The 21,394-nt window shown below is 47.9% G+C and overlaps 1 protein-coding gene across 1 annotated transcript; it reads right to left on the bottom strand.

Moving 5' to 3' along the window:
* Positions 1-2,374: 2,374 nt before the first annotated feature.
* On the bottom strand, positions 2,375-2,779 carry CEND1 (cell cycle exit and neuronal differentiation 1). The gene has a single exon (XM_062577665.1). It carries the CDS (start codon positions 2,777-2,779, stop codon positions 2,375-2,377), a length of 405 nt encoding a protein of 134 aa, XP_062433649.1.
* Positions 2,780-21,394: the final 18,615 nt, after the last annotated feature.

Below are 21,394 nucleotides of genomic sequence, written 5' to 3'. Positions count from 1 at the left end.
CGTGGGAAAATCAGTTCTTTAGACAAAAATGTCATTATAGAAACACCCAGCCATGGTCCTCTAATTCAGTAACGAGAAATTTTCCAGGCTGTAAATGTTATAATGTTGTTTGTTAGGAGATACATTCAGAATAGAGGCAAAAAAGCACTTAAAGCTACCAGGATTTCACCTGTGGCTGCTAGCACTTGGTCCAAAACCAGTGTGAACCCAACATACCCATATCCTTTGTCTGTACTGATAGACATAGACCTAAAACTTTAGTTGTGTGCTGTTCATCTTAAGACAGCATCAGATACTCCCAGACGCTGCATACTTTTAGGAATATTTTAGGAGTATTGGGGGAAAAAAAAGTGGAGAACAGGTCTCACCACAGTCTTTGTGTTTTGGGAGGTCATATATGTCCAGCAAACCAAATTTGAAGGTAAATAAGAAAGACATGAGCCAAAAGAAATATTACCAGATCATATACATCCACCATCCTATCCACTAATCTTGACAGAACCAGATATTGCAGAGGCAATACTTAAGGAATAAACACTTTTTTTTTTCCTGATACAAACTGAATTTATGCATCCAGGCTCAGTTTAACACATATCACTTAGACCCTTTTACTAATCTGCACTGATGTCACTCCCCCTCACAGCCTTTGCTAAGCCTCACTCCCACACCTTGCCTGTTAGCTAGGACTGCTGTTGAGCTCCAAGGACTCATTCTCTGCAGTTCTGACCCCATCTCGGCTCTGATCTTATTTTAAAAACAGAACATAAGCTAAAAACTCTTCTTTGCAGTAACACAACAGCTAAAAATAGCCTAACAGAAACCCATAGAATAATGAGATCTGCCCACTGTTCTTGGTGTTGTGGGCAGGGCATCAGCCAATGCATTAAAAACTCTCTCCCTCTTGCCACCTGCCTGCCTTCTCTTCCTCCTCACAAGGTCTGGCTTTACATCTGAGATACTCATCAGTGAGACCTGTCTATTCCTGAGTGCTGGAAAATTGTTTCCCACTTCAAAGAATGCAAGAATCACAAATCCCTGCTACTGTCATAGGAGGGTGGAAAGAGATCCCTCTAGGACAGATGGATTTCCAGTGCTCTTGAGTAGTGTTTCCGTGATGTAAAGCAGGTCCCATGTGGTCCCAGCTATTCTCATGGTGTCCTAGATCCTGTCTGCCCCTAAGACCAAGTCTTGTCTCTCTTTTCTCTATCTTCTCATGTACAGAGAGGCCACAGCCTTTAGTGGGAAAACATTCAGATAAAAGGCATGATCCAAAGCCCCTGAAAATGAGCAGAAAAAGTCTAGCTGACTTGGAGTTTGGGCTGAGGTCACAGCATCCTGCAAAACGCAACCTAAATTTAGGAAATACTAGATCCAAAACAAAGTTTCTCCATCTCTGAACGCTGCGTCCACACAACCTCAGCAAGCCATGGGATACTGAAGGTGGCCTGCCAACACGAAAGAAACAAAGTAGATGGCAGATGCTCTCTGTCTGCCTGAAGTTGCCATGGGACTTAGCCAGGTATCTCCATGCACTGGTAACTGCTCTGTTGGGCACAGTTTGGCCCCTTTGTTCATTCTCCAACTGGCAGCTCAGACAGAAAAAAAAGACTTCACGTGATGTCCTGAGGTGCATACTTTGCTCTACCATGCTGCAGTCTCAGCCTCCCGCTACAGCCAACTCATATTCTCTCTGGGTGCTTTAGAGCATTCATTTTATTTTATTTTATTTTAAATTGGGATGATGAGCAGCAAGTACACAAGACATCTATTGGAGATCACACTTTGCTACTTGGGCAAGCAGCTGCCTTCTCCTGTGATTGTCCAGTGCTTCCCCTGCCCTGGGTGGGTGCTGGATGAGCACCAGCCTAGCACACAGTGACAGGAGAAGTGGGTCTCAGCACTAGGCTCCATCTCCCCTTCCATCTTCTTTACCACAGCCCAGCTTAAAAACAAGCCAAACAGAAACCAAAACACAAAGCAGGGACTCTGGATGGGACAGAGAACACTTTGGAATTGAGAATAGGGGACTGCAAGAAAGATGAGGGTGTCTCCCAAGGAGGACAGCAGGGGAAGGGAGGGGAGGGGAGGGGACACCACCATTTACACTGATCAGGAGAAGCTGTAATCTATACACAGTGGTATAAGCCAAGATATATTACATGAAAGAACAAGCTGAGTGCATGGATTTACCCACACTGAGTCAAACTGGTACAGTTGTCCTGAACAAGACTCTTGGAGTTGTAGTTGGTGTTGGTTGTTGACCTATCTAGCTCGCTTTATATGTATAGATATGTATAGAATTTTCTGCATGCATTTGTCTCAAAAGGAACTGTACAGCCAGGTTGGGTTTCTCATCCCCACCCTGTCTCCATCTTCATTTTTTCCGGGCTAGGAATGCCACTCCCACAATCACAGCGAGTGCAGCCACCGCCACTCCTCCAACGATGATCAAGGGCTTCATGTTGTCAAAGATGCTGCCTGGTGACTCCTCAGTGCTGTTTCCCTTGTGGTCAGAGTCAGGGGACTGGCTGGTGGCTTCTTGTGTCTCCGTGGCAGCAGGACTGGGTTTCAGGTTGCTGTGGTTGTTCACAACGGCAGCATCACCACCTGCCTTCTTGGTGGTAGAGGTGGCAGTGGCAGGGGCAGGCTGCTCTTTGGAAGGGGTTTCCTTCTTGTCTGCATTCGTGGCAGGCCCAGGGTTGGGCTTTTCTGCCTTTCCGGAGCTGGGAGCCTTGGCATCAGGTTTGTTTCCACTTCGGACGTTGCCTTTGGAATCCATCCCTACAAATGCTGTAGGCAGTGACTGGATGTCAGATGCTCAGGGCAATGCCAGCTCTTCTCCTTTGCCTCACTGCTGGAGAAACCCAAGGAGTCACCTCAGGTGGATGACTCAACCTCTTGGAGCAGTTGCCTTGGGATGATTCTGACACTGCTGGTGTCCTACTTGGACATGATACAGCACCTGGAAGAAGAAGCAGAGAAACAAGATGTGAGTGAAGAGGAGACGGGAAGCCAGTACTGTGCCACCTAAAGGCAACAGAGGAGGAGGGAAGACAAGACTGGAAAACTGTTGGCTCTTTCTTTAGGAGTTCTGAGCCATATTCAAAGCATCTACTGCAGTACCTGCCCTTGAGAGAACACTAAGCAATTCAGACCGACTGTCATCTCAGGCTACCCCAACTGTGTGTATAACTTAGACAAGCCATAGCATCTGAAAGGTGTTGGCCCTTTACTGCTGACTGAATCAGGAACCAGCATTGGCAGACCTGGAGAGCAGATGGTCTAAATCAGTTATTCACTCTTGAGCTTAGCTTAGTAGGTCTCAGAGTTTCTCTTTCAACCTTATAGTAGGTGCCTTGAATACAGCCCCATATTTTCTTCCTTGGGAAGGGAAATGTGGCTCCTATTCTTACAATGGGACTCTTCAGCACAACTGTAATAAAATAATAGAAAAAAGGCAGAAGGAAAGAAAGAAAAAGAGCACAACTTGAGCAACAGTACATGTGAGCACCTGACCAGCGAAAGCAGGATGGGTCCGCAACCAGCTGCGCCATTGTAAGCAAATACTGGGGCAGGTGTTCACAAGGGTTTTACAGAGATTTTATACTTCTTTTTAGTCATAATAATAGGACATTCATTGATAGGTCCAACTAAGGCTCGCTTATAGCCGCAGAATAAGGCTAAAATTTTTTTTTGAGTGTTATTTTCACAGTAAGCATGATGCATGAAAACTACAAGCTTGCTCATTGGACCAGGATACTTGGCAAAAGCAGTGCCAGCATTCATCAGGTAGACAGTCTCTCCCAGTTTCCTGTCTTCTTACCTCCCCCATTCTGGCTTGCCTTGGTCTCTGTATCCCTCTAACTGTAATTCTCTCCCACCTACACAACCCCTCCACCCAATGATAGGTTTCACACCAGAAACAACTCAGTATGACTGAAAGTCAGGGAATACACTGAACTACAATGTCACCTCTTTAACATTTCCTTTATATCCACCCTCTGCCATGATGCTGGTAAGCTCAGAGTACAGGTAGATTTAGATGAGGCTTCATTTCCCTGTTATTTCGTTACCAAAATGACTCTGCAAATACAAAATGTCCACATGTTTTCTGGTCAGTTTGCACCTGCGGTACCCTACCCATCCTAGCCATCTCTGCAACGCCATTCATCAGTGACAAAATATACTCCTTTCCAACCAAATAAAGCTTAATTTTCATTTGCTCACTACAGCTGCCTTCCTCCTAGGTAAAGGAGGAAGTGTTTTGTTCCACAGGAAAGTTTCTCCCTGCCTGTAACTCACTATCTACTCTGTTTGTTTTGCAGCATTATGCCAAGTTAAGTTTAGGGAGTGGTAAATGTGTGATCTTGTCTGATATTCTGCATCCAGATGGGTGCTATACAAAAAGCAGCTATTAATTCAATGATTACCATAGATATTAGAGCTACAAGGATTATAGCTGTCAATGTTTTTGGTGGAGCTGCTGGAAAATAAAGCAAAGGCCAGATTCTCAGCTGATACGAACTGATATAATAACTCCAGCGCAACTGTGTGGATTTACTGTAAAGGGGATCTCACAGTGATTGTGCAAGGACTGGCAGCCTCCCTCCTGTCTCCTCCTTACAGTAGTTAGCTGGGCTCAGCTGCAATGATGAGCACTGTCAGATGTACCACAGGTGATTAGCTGGAGCCATTTTTGCCAAGGAACTGATGAAAGCAATGAACAGTATGGGTGGACCCAGAGACATTAGCAAATGGACAAAGTGGGCTTCAAAGGATTATTAAAGCACAGCAGAGAACATCACCAAAGCAAACCCAGCTAGACAGCGCAAACCCAGCTAGACAGCGGTCTGGGCAGGGTAAACTAGGAGATGGAGCACCAGTGGCTGCAGTGCCACTGCTACGCAGAGGAAGAGAAGCAGCCACAGGGCAGCTTGCTGTTGGGCCTCCAGCACTGCAGCACCATGTCAGTTTAGTACTTGGAAATAATGAGTAAACAGGAGGCAGCTGTCAGATCTGAATGACCTGTTGCATTACCTGCCTGCTGACCTCCAGCACTGCCAGGGGCCTGCCAAGTGAAATATGAGTTTATTAAATGTCTAGAATTGGAAATGAAGAGGCTCCTCAGAAACTTCGGTAGCCAACCAGTGTCTATAGATACATTTTCGCTCCAAAATGGCTCACAGAGTCCAGATCACTCCTTTAATGACAGACAGAGAGAAGTCCCAGGCTTGCAAGAATGGTCTGTGTTGCCGCCTCTTCCAGGAAACAGGCTAACAAATGTTCTATGTTGTAATTTCCACCTAGACAGAAAAGCTGCACAAGAAAGCTACTCACAGAAATAGAGGGTTTGGGTTCAGAAGAAAATGAGGCAACAGCTTACTGTTTTATATGGGATAGAAACTACCCTTTCTTCTGCTTTCCCTTGTAAGCCATTTCTTGTCTGATGACCACCATCTTCACCTCTGCCAGGCACTGACTAGGGGAACCCCAGTGCCAAAATCGTGGAAGTCTTATAGTTCACACTGCATCAGGCTTAGTGACCATGATACTAGTACATCACATGCTTCTTCTGAACAGAAGAAAATTTTACTGTTCAGGTAAAGCCCTTAGCAGTCCAGACCCCAGCCAAGTCAGCTCCTGCCCATCCTGCTTTCCATATATAAGAGCTGATGTCTTAGCCAACACCAAGAATTTAACCATTCATCTGCAAGGAGGTAGCTCTTCCTCTTGAATTAAAATAAAAATCCATCTGAAGAATGAAGTTCTCATTGAAGCACTTTGTCAGAGGGGCATGCAGAACACACCTTGACCAGAGATCTCCATTTGCATCTCAGTGGAATTAATTAACATGTACTAAGCTCCAGGTAACAGTAGCTGGACTGCTTCCAGTACATGAGCCAGCTTTGGTATCCCTGGCTGCAGTCAGACATGCAGACATGCTTAAGCCATGCTGAAGACATCTGCTGTACAGGAATCTTAGTGAAACCCCATGGTCCCTTCTTATAGATGTCAAGTCTCTTCTCACTCAGCCATCTGAAAAGCAAGCAATTAGCCTAGGAGAGTAATCTCAGCTCTTTCTTTACCATAGAGACAGAATAGGCACTTCCAGAAGGCATTTCATTGGTCCTACATTAGACACCTGCCTTTGGGCAGATGGATTGTCCAGCCTTTAGCTGGATAATATTTGGTGAGACAGAGCCTGAAGTCTCCAAAATGCAGTAGATGATCCAAGCTGTCCAGTTTTGAAATAAATCATTGAAAAATAAGAGGCTGATATTCTGCCCCCAGGGTTTCATAGCCAGCTTTAAATAAAATAGTCTTCTCTTAGATTTTTAATACAGTTTATTTTCAAGTTCCTCCTGCTGAGCAACACTTACTTGCATTGCTGAGTATGTGGTATTAAATGGTGTTCTGAAAAATGAAATGAGGAAATGATGTTCTCTCCTGCTACTGAAAATCAAAAACTGAAGACCTCCCATTTGAAACACAAAATGTCAACACTCTCATTCTTCACTGAGGATGGATCGTATAACTAAGCATCTTGCACCATTCACAAACGGAATCCCAAAGGTTCACCAAACTTAACACTTTCTCTTTGTTCTGGGACTTCATAGATAAACATATGGCCCTAGCCAAGTCCCAACAAGAATATTCTCCCCTCCCTGCTCATTTTGCAGTGCTTCCATAAATACCATCTGCCCTATCTTTTCTTTTCTACTGCCTCTGAAGAGCATTCATAATGCTCTGCCTAATAGAAAGCTTCTGTACATTCAAGGCCATATTTTTATGTGCTAAGACTGCGTGCCTCCACTTGCAGGGCACTGCTGCTCTGATTTGGTAGAAATGTATCCTCATTTTACATTTGGTGTGACAATGACACAGGACACAAAGAAATGAGTGGGGCTCAAGACAGAAGCAAGCTTAGAGGTTAAAGCAGGGAGAGTTACATTCATCATACTATAAATATTGAATTATTTGTCTAGTGACTTTGATATCAGTTCGATGGGCTACTCACCCACTCTCTAGTCTTTGTCCAGTTATAGTATTAGGATCTGAGTGCTAAACTTCTGTTGCCCCAGGAAGGCTACGTGTAGCCTAAGGTTATGTACAGAGGTGGTGGGGTCAAATCGTGGGGTGGGCACACTCACCTGTTTGCTGAGATATAGGGACACTGTGATGCCCAAGGTACCTCAGTTTACCTATATCATCTCTCATCTACACCCTTCATTGAACAGATCTGGATACCAGGCTCCTTGAAGCAGAAAAGCTGTGTTGTTGCTCATGGCATACACTGCACCATGCAGGCTTGTCCCATGGCTCCACATAGCGCTGATACAAACAGTTCTTTACAAGAATTTATTGGTTTCTAAGTGAGTGCCACTAAAAGCAATGCAAGCCCCTTATGCAGGTTAGAAAAGATTTTGAAAAGGTTTGGAAACCAAACTAAGCTAAAATAAATATTTGCATTTCTTAAGTGTCCACATGAAAGGGTTTTCCATCCATGGTTTTCCATCAGTAAAACTAGCCATCAGGAATGCTTGCCTCACAGTCCTTGCTTAACTATCTACAAATCAACTTTGCTGCTGCACTGGTCTTTAGGTACTTCCAATACCTGCACATTGATGCTGATTCTTGTCTAATCCTGAACTTCACTACACTTATTTTGAATTTCTGTCTGTATTAGCCAAGCCAGGCTCCAAAAGGAGTTTGGCACATTCTTTAAAATTCATTCCAAAGCTGTCAGTATTTATCTGAGACATCAATTTCTTCTCTCAGCTTTCCTCCTGCCAGTGAGCTGCCCAGTCTCGTCTGCTTGTCCAGCTAGGAAAGTACCACAGTACTGAGCTAACACATATGGCCCCTTGCAATGCCTGGGATGCTGATTTAAAGAAAACGCTCACGCCTTTCTGAAAACCCAGAGAATAAGAAAGATATCTTATTCTCTCTCCTTCCCCTATGGCACTTCTAGCCAAGTCTGCACATAATCTTAAAACCTGGGTCACAGAACTGCCCAGCATCTTACCAAACCCTGAACGGGACTGACGCTATCAAACTCAGCACCCGAGCAGCTCAGGCACCCTTCCTGCCCACAGCGGCTGCAGCACAGCTAGCAGAGCTGCCTGCTGGGGTTAGTGTGCTTCCTTGCTGGTATCTGCACTGCTCCGGCCCCCGGAACTCGGCGTACTCGCTCTCAGCAGCGCATCCTCTTTGAGCAGCAAAGCACTTAACTCTTTTATGTTTTGCCAAGCAGAACATAATCTCCTGGAAAATCATCTCCTCCTCCTTCCTTTTTGCTCTTCTTCCCCATTTCAGTCCCATGCTTTGGAGGGCACGAGCATGTGCTTAATTTTAAGTATCTCTGCAGCCCACTTGAGATTGAAAAGAAGGTGCTTTTCTGGCTTTCAAAAACTAAGCCTGTGTATACCGTTGTGAGGCATTTTCTCCCCAGCCCTTTGTCTCCTCCTCTTCCCTCATTCATTCCATCGCAAAGAAAGATTATCTCTAACGGCCTGTTTCTCCACCTTTGCTCTTTCCTCTTTATAGCTCATTACATCTATTTATTCCTCTCTTCCCTCTCTGCCTCAGTTGCTGCCTCTGCCTGCCTACTCAGTCCCCCCCCTTCCAGCTCCCTCCCTCTGCCTCCCACACAGACAATACTTGAGAATAAGGTTTAGTGAAAAAGTGGCTCTAGTCCCTTCCCCCACGATGTTCTTTGTTTAACAATCTGTGCCTTTACAGGGAGGTTTTCACTTGGCAGCAGCTAACCAGCTCCTTCTCAGGCTGCGAAGAGAGAGCAGAGATAATGAATGACCAAGAAGAAAAAGAAAAAGGAAAGCTCCCAGATTCTTGCCACTGAGAGAAGAAGCACACAGATACCATGGCCCTCCTGGGCTGCTTCTAGCTGCTGCAGCTCTCAAGGTCAATGCAGTAGGAGCCACCCAGTGCAGCTGCTCTGCAGGCTAGTCCCAGCCAAGGCAACGGGGCCAACATAAAGAATACAGCTTCTTCTGCATCCTTGAACCTCCTGCCCCCAGCAAATTAGCAAATGCATCTATTCCTCTGTCTCTTGTGGGTGCAGATGAAAGCCGCCTCAATCCTGCGCCGAATGGAGCAGATGAGTCATGTCTAGTTTTATTGGAACAGAAGGCCTGTCCTCTTCCCTCTGCAGTGACTAGCCCCATCCCTGATCCTCATGATCTTCCTGTTTCTGTTTCAAGTTAGAAAGAAAAGGCAGCAGCTTTCCAAGATGGAGCAGGAGCCACTGAATGTGAGATCTGGGCTGAGGTGGAAAGCTGCACCCCACAGATGCAGGGTCACACACACACAAGAATAGGGTCCCCCACTGTGAAAAGCAGGTCTTTAGATGCCACGCTGGCATAGACTGTTGTGTTGTGTCAACAGGCAAGAAGTCAGCCAACACAGGGGGATTGTATATCAGGCTATGGGAGGATGCACAGTCACCACAGCAAAGTTCAAGCTACACCCTGGGGGGAATAAGACCTCCTTCCCCCACTGTCCTCTTCTGGGGCCCAGGCATCTGTAACCTCTCCCTGAGCAGGCACATAAGGTCCAAGTCCCATCTGGCCCCAAACTTCCCTTGTGCTGGCCAGGGGGGAGTGAAAAATCTTTCATATCGGTACTATTTACTTATTTATCTGAATTTAAACTTGCAACAAAGAAGATCTAGCCACAAATTCCAGGTGTCCTCCACTTGAAAATACCAGCCTCAGAAACAGCGACTGGCCAGGTTTGACCAATAGCAATGATATCTTGTAGTAAGAGCCATAGATAGCAGAAAAGGCCTTAAAAACCCTCAAGTCATCTTCCTTCATCCCTGTTTCATCTCCTCTACAGTTCTTAATCATTCTGAGCAGTCCGAAAAAAAAATATCCAAAAGGTTTGTCTTTTTTGACCTAAGACGAGCATATTACAAATACCCAGGCCCATTCTCCTGAGTCAAGTAGCGCAGCTTGTATTGGCTTTTGGGCAAGAAATTAAGTGGGTCTCTATTATTAGGCAAGCATTAATGCTTCTTCCTGCCCTATCTCCACTGTCAGCCCCTGAACACCTTGGCCTAAAACACCTAAAACATGGGAAAGACCATGCAGCACCTCCACACTGATTGGACGAGGGATGGGCAGCAGTCTGCAAAACTCCCACATATTGGGGAAAGAGGTCTTCCATGAGGGAACAACATACATAACCTAGCCTGCTGTCAATTCCCCTCGAAATTACATAACTGGAAATTGGTGAAGGTTGAAAGCACTCAGCGGTGCTGGAGAAGATGGCTTGTGCCTTGCAGGACCCAGCCCTCCTTTTCTGAGGCTAAGGGAGTGCTTTGTACCAAAGAACATGACACCTAATGCAGTCTTTATCACATCCTTCAGTCAATTGCTCTTACACCAATAGAGGAAGAGGTTTTCAGCATCCTCAGGGAATAATGGATGCTGAATGTCAATTAATTTCAAGAGCTTCCCAGATCCCTTATGCAGGTTTTGTATGTCTCAGCTGGCATGCCTGCATCTGCTCTCTCAAGATCAAACTAGCTTTTGAAGGCATGGAAAAAGGCCCTCTTTTCAAAAACACAGCTTCCCTTTAGTGAGTGCAATTTGCACCTGCCAAAACTGGCTCTCAGGATTGAATTACTGTCCCTGATTCAGGTGCCAGCACCAGCTGGTAGGTGAAGAGCAGGTAATTTTAGACTGAAGTCCGTAGATTTTGTTCCTGTGGCAGACTGTGCACATTAACAGGGAAATTAGAATTTGGCCACTTCAAAGAGGCTCCTGAAAAGTAATAATTTCATAAAAAGGAAACAAAAACAAAAAGCAAAAAAGGTATTTTTTTGACTACAGGAGATAAGGCTGTTATGAACTGAAGGTGCTGAGGCACTAGGCTATTAGGAACTACAACTCTCAAAGGGGAGAGTCAGTGCTGCCACAGGCTTCCTATGTGACCTTTGCACTTGTCTTAAGCTTTCTTCTTCAATGCCTCATGAAAATGGAATCAATATGATACAGGAGACTAAACTCACCAATGTGAGACCTTCCGGTGGAAGAAACTATAGATATATTAAGTATTACTGTTGCTAAAGAGGTCTTGTCAGAGGAAAACTGGAAATCAGCTGGAGCATGTGGTTAAGGCCACTTGCTCATGTGCTGAGGAAGATGCCAAATAAAAAGTAGTCTGTCCTGACAGGTGAAGGGTTCTCCAAAGAAGCTGGGCCACACGGCAATTCCAGTTCATTACCACTTGTGGTTTCATGGCAGATGGAAGAAATAGGTTGCAGGCAAGCACATTGCTACAGGTGAGCTGGAAAAGGGATTATTTCAGAGAGCCATGGGGGTAGTTTGGTGTGTCACTCCTAAGATCCTGAAGCTCGAGACCATTCTCACCTCCCTTTCTTCTCCCAAAGACAGTCCATCAGCAAATCTCCCTGTGCGCAAGCATACCCTCCTGAAGGTTTAATCATGGGTAACAGACTGTTACATGGCCAACAGCAGGAGGGGGTCGCATACAAACTTCTGGCTCTGGGTGGAAAAGGCCAGCCTTGGACTTGTGACTATCCAGAAGGAAGGGTGTGTTTTGCATTTCTCTGCTTGCCTTCTTTTCACACCAGTTCTCCTCCCAGTTCCAGCTTCTTCTGGGCCCTCAGATACCTGGGACATGGTGGTGACCTCCCTGAGATAGACACCACTAAGCTTCATGGCAAATGAGCACCACTGCTATTTTCATATCACGATAATACGGATGACTATCACTCTGCAGAACTAAGTGCTCTCCACTGGGCACTCTGTCAGCCCCTGTAAAGCTGTCCTTTGTCCCTGTATCCAAATTAAGAAAAGAAGGCATTAGAAGCATAGGCTGGAAGGACCACACTACAGGAGGGAATGTATTCCTGGCTAGTTCAAATGCACGTCACATCATAAGAAACCATTAAAACCTCATCATAAAAATTATGAGGATTTGTTCCTCTACAGCTGCTGCCAGAAGACTGAGCCAGAATTTCAGACTTCACCCCTCCACTGTCCTCTGAAAACATCTGTTCATTAAATAGTTTGTACCATCTACCTGTGCATCCTATTGCTTCTGGAAACTGAAGGGGTGTCATCAGTCAATTGTGTCTTTTCATTTAAGTAGCTCTGCTTCATTTTATTAGCACTATTATCCACCCAAGCTGTTCAGTAGATTAGCATCCTATCATGCCTCTTCCTTCATTTTGTTTGGCCTCAAAAGCCCAGTTTTCCAGTCTGTGCTCCTGAGATTTGCTCCTCCATTTTTCTAATTACTTCTCCAGCCCTGTCTCTTCCTCTGATCCAGGCTGAAATTCTCTCCACAGTATGGGCTAGGCCAGAATTCTAGATTGAACATCCACCTACCTCTGCCAGAAATATCTTGCCTGAGATATCCTGGGTTCCCATTTACCTCTTCCACAGAGGCAGCTCATCATTAGCCCGCAATCAAGCCTGACGGCTGGTGTGGCATTAGGAAGGAATAAACAGAGTGATTGATTTGTGGGAGGCTCAGCTTGTGCAGCAGCTGTACTCAGTGGGAAGCAAGAAGGCCTTGCTTTCCATCTTGCCCATTAACCAGCGCTCACAACAGATAGACCTTTGCTCTCCTTAAAGAAATCCCACTCCGCAGCACAATCAAAGGTGGCTGATCCATTTCCCTGGCATGATGGAGGGAGATTCTTCCCTAAGGCTCTGCCCCTCCTGCAGTTTAGAGCCAAGAGTAATGGATGTTGACCAGTCACTATGATGCCAACCCTGTAGGGAGGACCATAGATGCATTGCTCACATCACTGCAAGTCAGTATCAAAACAGGGACTCTGGAATCAGCATAGAGCAGTCAGGTCATTATGGCTGGCCATATCAGTGCTCAATCAGTAAGTCTCCAAAAAGTCTTGGATGTGATGTTAGTGAAAAAAATTGTCAAAGATAAGCACGGCCTAGCTCTGTTCCTGCTGAAGTTGAGGCTTGCTGTTGGCCCTGAGGGGTCACACTTGGACTCTTGACCTTCTTGTCTAATCTGTAAGTAATGTAGCCTGCAGGACTGTGCATCAGGCTGCTGCCTAAATGTCTCTTGGAGAGCTTTATCTGGGGTCTGTGCCTCTCCTTCTGCCACCATACAGAGGAGGAGTGGTTCATCAGGACTGGGAAGACCTGGGTGCTCTTCCCTGCCCCATTCCAGCCTCCTTCTGTGACTCTGGGTGGCTTTTTTTGTTTCTCGGTGCTTCAGTTTCCCAGTTTCTGAAAGGGGCAAATAACACTGCCCTCCTTTTCTGAGTTGCTGTGGGAGTAAATACTTTAAAGGCAGTGAAATGTCATACAAGCATCTAAGAGAAGTGACGGCATAGTGTGACTAAGCCTTCTCTCTGTCTTCAAGAGCTGCTGCGGAGACAGATGAGGTAATGCAGCACCTCGCAGTATCACCATAAATATTGTAACAGTTTTACATAAGGTGTTTGTTCTGAGTTCAGCTGCTGTAGGCAACCCCCCCCCCAGAATATTTTTAGCTACCTTCCAGTCTATTTTCCCATCACCCCAACTCCCTTCCTGACATAATGCACTGTAAATGTGATAAACCATGAAGCCAATGCAACTGGATCAAGAATCTCTTTTCATAGATCCCTTTTAACAGTCTTGTGCACCATGATCAGGCTGCACAGGGAGGCAGCTGTGTTTGCCAGTCCTTGCAAAGGGAAGGCTTGGAGACAGCAGCACCGAGTTGCAGCAAATATTGTTGACCCACTTTGCTGTGATGAGCTATTTATGAAGCCCTTTCCCAAACTGTTGCTTCCTCCTCCCCACATCCCTCTGCCCTGGCCCTGCATTAAGCATTTCCCTTTCAGATAAGCCCTTTGAAGCTTCCTGTGGAGAGCCTCAGACAGCTCAAAGTGCTTTCACAGGCAGCAGCTGCTTCAAATCATAGCTACAGGCGTGGCTTGCTGGAGAAGCTGCTGCCATGCACTGCATCAGTCCTGCTGCTGCACTGATGTCACCGAAAAAACCCTGAGACCCAGTGCTTGCCTGGCATCTTTCCTACTGGCATCTTTTCCAGGGCAGCCAAAGCTACAGTGATCAGCTCCCTATTTTCCCAGAGCACGGCCGCCCTTGCAGGACTCTGCCCCTTTCTCCTCGTGCCACCAAGACGCATTACCTCTCTCCCAGCCTGGGAGGCGGCATCAACAGTGTTCAGTGGTTACATTATATATGGCACTGAGGCTGGAGCCAGGAACAGCGTGGGCTTGCACAGCCCTGCAAAACTCGCTTTGTCTTCCCTTGCCGCATCAGGAAAGGGAACAAGGGGCAGCTGCAGTGGAGGGATGCAGAGCCTGGGCACCCCTGCGGGCCAGCAACAGCGAGAGATGGGGCAGAGAGCCCCCAGCTTGTGAGACGCATTTGCCACCAGCGGTCGTCCCCTGTCACTGCCTGGCCACGTTGCCTGTGCGGCTGATGCAGTGTTTTGGGGCACAGTGCAGCACTAGCACCCTGGCAGCCAGCCCTGATGTGCTGAGCACCAGCAGCCACCCAGGTGCTGCCTGATGGCCTTTTCTGCCCTGCAACCCTGTTTCAGCATGAGATGAGACCCAAGCTAAGAGCAATCCATGCTTGTCCTGTTCCCAGGGCTTTCTCTTGGGTAGTCGAAGCAGCCATTTTATTCTCTGAGAGATGCCAGTCTACATTGCAAAGAGACGCACACCGTACTCCCTTCTGAGGCTTTTCTTGGTGCTTTTTTCCTTTTTTTTTTTTAATAATTCAAAATACAGCTCTCTCTAACCTCTACTATTGAGGGGCTCTGTAGAGTAACACCACATTTTTGCTGTTATCTTCTCCTTCAAGCTATAGCTCCTTAAAGCCGTTTCTGTGCAGCAACACAGGCCAAAAAGCACTTGCACATACGTTCCACTTCCTTCCCACCAGCATGTTAAAAATATATAGCCTGAAGCCAAAAAGATCCCAGGAAACCTATTGCTTGACGCCTCTTATCACAGCATTCACCATGCAGGGTCCCAAAGGGACAACTAACGATCCAAGTTTTTTGCTGCCTAGCGCCCAGCACTGATACAAATGCAAAAGCAGTGCCAACCCCACTTTCCAAAGGTTTGGCTCAGTCACCCAAGGACATGGTTGCCTGTGACAGAAATACAGGAAGCGTGGATCCAGTCTTGTGTCGGCTGGTCACACATGGTGGAGCCACATAAATTTCATGGTCAGCCACTCAAGTACCATTAGCCCTTTCGAGACAGCTGAGCCTGCTGCTCTCTCAGCCACGCTTCACAGCAAAACCGTTTTTAGCGTTACAGAGAATCCAAAAATACCTTGCTGGTATTAGGTTTTAAATACCCCTTCTGCTAAAAAGCCTGGCTTTTCAGGATCTTAACACTGCATGAGCTTCCAAAGAGAGATGGTTAAAACTAAAATCATTTCAGAGTATCTCATTTTGTTGTGCTCTGTCTTAGCTTTAATTCTGAGTTTTGGAGACACCCTCAGAAATAGAATGAAATATTCTTCTCACTTGGTAACTCCTTTTTCCTACTGGTACATGACTATGACTTTTGCCCTTCCAAATCACAAGGTGTTAGAGCTTAAGCCTTTCCTTGACCCAAGACTGGAAGTTACTCACTCTAAGGCAGGAATTTGGGGAAGCCAAAAAGAAAATACTCAGCCAGGATGACTTTTGTCAGATTGCAGCTCTTTGGCAGGGTATCACACTGAAGCATTGGGAGTAGTTTGGTGATGGGGGTGGTTCTGCTGGCTCAGGAGATGCAGTCATAGAGGCACAACCAGCATGTGAGCTGCGCAGCCATCCCTCTGGCTTGGTGTCTCGCAGGCAGGCACTCAGCTGCATGCCGCGGACGGGGTCTGGCTGGGTTTCACAGAGACTTGCACCTTGGGGCTGTGAAATTGAAGCCCACAGCCCAGACCTCCCTGTCACCCCACCACCACCACTACCCTGGGCTGCTCTTAGTGCCTTGGCTTTTTGCCATGCTCTATTTTACTCAGCCATTTGCAAGCATGCTCATTTTGTTTTGGTCTGGGTTTTTTGTTTGGTTTTTGTTTTGTTTTGTTTTGTTTTGTATAATGCCTTTGCAGCTCTCCTGGAGCCAGCAACTCGATGGCAGCTCTGTTTTGCACTGGTGGGGATGATTTGCTGTGCTGCAGAAAGGGGGGCACCTGCCTTCCTGGGGAGCAGGGATCAACTCCTGCAAGATCTGCTGTGAGCACTTCAACTTCATCATTCAGCGTCAGTGCCACCCTCTCCCCGTTTGCACGCCTGGTCCACACTGCCTTCGGCTCTGCTCAGCCAGCCGTCCCCCCAGAGCACAGCTTGCTCCAGGAAGGGAGGTTAGCTGCAGAGACCCCAGCACTAAAAGCTCAGATCTCTGCAGGGAATAGATATATACAGGGCCATAAGCCAAGAGGGCAGAGATTTCCAAATTGTTGTGCAGCTCCCCCACAAGCCAGCAGCTAGTATTCAATTACAGTAGGCTCATCTCCTTTCTAACAGCTTACTCAAGTGCGTTAGGATCACCACGGCCTTGCAGCTCAGTCTGCTTTCTGTTTTCTGTGGTATGCAATTTTGCCAGCAGGGTGGGGAGGTAAATTTCTTTTCTAAATGATGTTTTTAAGGCCACTTCCAGGCCAGCTAGTAGGTCTCTTCCCTCGCTCAAAACCAATAGCCATTAGCAAAAAAGGAAAGAAGGGAGAGTAATCTCTGACACAGTAAAATAGTAGCCCCAACCACTGCGCTAAACAGCAGTGAATTTGATAGCTCTCTTCAGCATATCAGCATCCTGAAGGACCTACCCGCTCTGTCTGATCCAGGACTGCGCCAGGGCCTCACCACGTCACCTGCAAACCGCAACACATTTTAGCTGGGGCAGGCAGAAAGATTACAAGGGCAATTCTGCATGCGCAAAGCAATGTGCCGAATCTTACAGCTTGTAGATTTGCAGCCAGCAGCCCCAACACTGTTGCTTTGCAGTTGAAATGGAAGAAGCCACTGCAGCCAGACAAGGGGCCAATTCAGTGCAAGGCGATGATCCTTCAGGGAGAAGAGCACAGCAGTCTCCTGCACGCTCCAGGAGAAAGACCCCTGCTTACTTTGTGCAGTAAAACCTGAGTGCTCACCCTCCCTGCCGACTGCAGGAGGCTGGGGAAGATCTGGAGAAGGATGCCCAAATGCTTCCAGCACCGGAACATTTGCAGGGAGAACTGCCCTGCCCCTATCCATCCCCTCTGAAATCCCTGCCTACCCTGAGGCCCGACCAAAGGCAGGTCCAGTGCATCCCAGAGCTCACCAACCCTCAGCCCTGGTAGCCAGCCAGAGGAGGGGCTGATGACAGTGGACTAAATCTGTGCGTTGGGGGAGAATTCTGCATTTTCCCCCTTGTCTCATCACAATATCATGGGGTTAGAGGCTGGTGCTGGGTGCTGCAGCTGAGAAATGAAAGGAAAAAAGGAAAATGCTGAAGGTCAAACCTGTGAAGGTCAGACTTTTAGAGGTCAGTCCTGAGATCCAGCGGAGAGCTCAGTTCAGTGTAGTCCATCCTCCCTCTCCTGACAGCATCCTGGCCAAGCCCCACCCAGGAAAATGGGACTGCAGCGGGCAGGGCAGTCCTATCGCCCCACTGCTGAAGTTTTCCCAGGCTGACCTCCAAGAATAAAAATCCTCTTCCTTCTGCCCTCCCCCATCAGAACCCACCAGACAGTCGCAGAGCGCTGAGGCAGGAGTGGAGACTACATCAACAGGTCTGTGCAAACACGTAGGGCACAGATGCAGAGATGTACACCAAACATCATGTACAGGAATGTCATCAGACTGAAAAAGACTTAGGACATGCTCCCCATGCATTTCATTCCTGGAACCGCCGACCTTGAGACAGGAGCCCTGGTCTTGTGCTCCCCCCCCATCCTCTCACCCAGCTGGTGCAACGTCTGATAGCTCAAAGGAGACACCATTGCCTCTGCCATCTCTCATTTCTCCCTTCACCCTCTTTCTTTCTTTTTTTTTCCTTTTTTTTTTCTTTTTTTCTTTTTTTTTTTTTTTTTTTTTTGACGGGTTGCCTTCATGAATGCCTTTCCAGCACAATGTTGGATGGAGGTGGGGTGGGGGGAAGAGGACAGTATCAGAGGATATTCCTTGGATATCAGAGCCCCCTTTCCTACCAGCACAAACTCCAACTTGAAAAAGGCCAAGAGTAATGAACAGGGCTGCTGGCTAGCCCTAGCTGCGCTTGGTTGCTTAGCCCTTTGCCTCAGGACTGATCGCAAATAAACAGACATAAACCGTGTCAAGGCAGAATGAAGGGCAAACAAATAAGACTGTGCAGATAGGAGAGGAAACTTCACAGCTGGAACCCAAAGCAAAACCTTTGCGGGGGTGGAGGGGGAGGGGATTACCATTTTCCTAATAAGATCAAAATATTTTAGCTGCTGATGCAGTTTACCCCTCCTTCCTCCTGACAGTGTCATTTCCGGTATATGGTCAGTGCCGGTTTTACGTAGCCAAAGCCAGCTCTCTGCCTCTGCAACACGGTATTCCCAACCTCCATCCTAGGGCTAATGCTTCCCCTCTAGCAGCAACCCCAGCTCTGATTAAGCAAGAGCAGCGTGTCTCGCAAAGGCAGCAGGGGCAAAAAGCGGGTCTGTGGCAGCAGGTAGGCGGGCTGGCTCTCCAACCGGAATTGCACTTGTGGTGGTGCCTCCTCTGGCTGCCTGACCTTCAGGGAGCGAAGAGCTGGGGCGAGAAGGTGACTGCCCTGAGCAAGCCCCCCATCCCGGTCCTTGGTGCTTGGGGCAAACAGCACCAGTACCAAGGAGCGGAGACAACAACGCAGCAAGGCATTCTTGTTCCCGAGACAGCTGGCCCGGCAGTCCCCTGTCCTCCATCATCACACGCAGCTGCACAGAGGCAGACACTCACCTCGCACAAGCCGATTGGCAGCAGGCTGTTTTCCTAGGCTGCCCTGAAGGTAAACAGTGCGCGTCCCTCCACCACCTGCTAGGCAGCCCCGTGCCGCTCAGCCCCCCATGCTCACCCCGGCCTTTGGCATGCACGAAGGTACAGCTGAGGAAGCAGCAGCCCTTACCTTCGCTCCTCCAGCCCTCCACACAAGTCCCACCTTGGGAGCAGGCTCTTCCGCAGAGAGGAGGGAGGGAGGGAAGATTGGGGGGGGGGGGAGGAGGCAAAAAAAACTTGGGAGTTTCCCACAATGCACCAGCAAGGACTGCATGAAGCTGGCGAACCGGGGAGGGGGAAGAGGTAAGCGGTGGTCCAATCCGGAGAGAAGGGCTGGCGCTCTGGAGCAGGGCAGGCTGCCAAGAGGGGGGACACCAGGGCGGCAAAGGCAGGCTGGCCCCAGCGCTCCGTGGCAGAGGATCCGAGCCATGCTCTGCTGCCTCGGCGAGTAGGGACTGTCTGTGCAACATGGCACTGAGCATCCTGCCTGCCTTCCTCTCCTGCTCGTTTTTCCAAATCCAGCTTGCAGCACACGTAGCTGCAGAATGAGGCGAGAAATGTGCTGGGGTAGGGGGTGGGAGAGGGCCAGCCTGATGAACTGCAATGCTTCTGTGTGTAGACAAGGGAGGGGAAAAGGAGTATAGCTCCTTCACTCCGGGCTAAAGGATTTTTGAATATGAAGACCCTAAAGGAGTGGGGTGGTAATCTGTCTTGTCAACAAGAGGCTCTGCTTGGTGGAGGGAGGAAGCTAAAATGCTGCGTAATGAGGTGGTTTGGTGCCAGCTTTACTTCGCTTCTTCCCAAATCCTCCCTTGGCCCAGCAAAACAGGCTCCAGCTCCACTTCCCCAAAATCCCATGAGGCCAGAAAGGAACTGCAGGGAGCCCGAGGCTGACTCACAGCCAGGCAAGCAGCCTGGGGCCTGCTGTGCATCCCTGGGTCAGACTGCTAGCAGGGCTGCGTGCAAACATGCAGCCTTTCCCTTAGCTGCACCAGCAGCTTGCAGCACATGAGTTAAATGCAGACACGCTTCCCTTCACTACCACAGCCCCCACCTCCTGCCGAGGAGTAACATTCCCACAAATGCACAATGCTTGGGTCAAATCTTGCTTTTATCCTAAATTTCTGTTTGCCCGTAAAGTGTAGCCAGGCAACATCTCAGCTGCAAACATACTGAGCCCCATAGGCCAGAACCACCAGAGGTAAAATCAGTAAAGATGCCTCTTTCTGGTTCTACTGAATTGCCCTGGCAGGAGAGCTAAGCTAGTATGTATCCAGCTATGCCAACAGGCTTTAAAAAACACAGAGGTTGTACAGAAAATATTCTGGCTGCGTTTGAAGCAAATGCCGCAGGAAAGGCTGAAGCATTCTAATCTCCTAGAAAAGGCCGTACTCGGAGGAGCTGGCACTGCATGCAGGTACCAATACTCCCCTGGAGCAGGGATGAGTAAGAGCATCTTGACATTCTGCTCGGCTTCAGGAGGCTGCCTGGCTCCCCGGAAAAGGTGGCGTAGACATAATTAGCTGTGGCTAATGCTAACATCGTCTCTGCTAACCTGGTTTGGCACCTAGCCTGAACTGAGCAGCACAAGCCCTCCCTGCCCTGCCCCATTTCAGGGACTTGCGGCAGGCACAGCCAAAATTGTACAAGGTTCATCCCTTTTCTAACATTGCTGCATCCCCCTTCTAATGCCTTCTGAACCTGCTGATCAGACTCATAGCAGAAGAGATGGAATAGGTTCCTGCAAAGCTTGTGAAAACCTGTGATTTAACGTAGGCGAGACACCCAAAGCGCTGTCCCTGGGAGTGGGGCATGGGATTGTACAAAACCCTTGTGCCACCTTTACATCAGGTACGAGTGTTATTGGCTTCTGCACCCTCCCCACTGCACTGCAGGAGCAGAGGGAGGGAGCTGCCTACGGGCAGAAATTGCAGACAGCAGTCCCACGAGTCTGGGGGAGCTGAGGCCAGGGGTTTCTGGCTGCAATCTCCCCATCTTCATGCTATCTGCCTCCATTTTAGGATATAAACAGCATCACATGGTGCACTCATATGACTCAGTTCTCCTAGATTTGGAATCAAAAATTATTTTTATTAGTGTTATTTTTTTGTTTTTAAAGAATCAAAAGAAAGGAACCATAAAACCAATGGTCCTGACCCCCAATGTCAAACATAAGAGAAGCCAGGAGAGCAACGCTGGAGCAAGCCAGAATGCAGAAAAATCCCCTGGCTCCGGCACGAAGCTTGGAAAGGTCTTCCAGCTCGCTCCAGCTCCTGCACTAAGCGGGTCACGTCATCGCTATCCTGTTGCAGACGAGAACCGCATGCCAGCACCCAGAGCAAGCACCGTAGGCACTGCCTGACGCTCACGGGAGGCATCGATTCAACTCCTGACACAGCAAGGTGAAAACAGCTTCTTCAAGGTC

Source organism: Rhea pennata, chromosome 5 (assembly GCF_028389875.1).
Source record: "Rhea pennata isolate bPtePen1 chromosome 5, bPtePen1.pri, whole genome shotgun sequence".
In the NCBI taxonomy this organism is placed as follows: Eukaryota; Metazoa; Chordata; class Aves; order Rheiformes; family Rheidae; genus Rhea; species Rhea pennata.
Note: the sequence above shows the minus strand (reverse complement) of the source record. Positions and strands in the feature narration are given on the sequence as shown.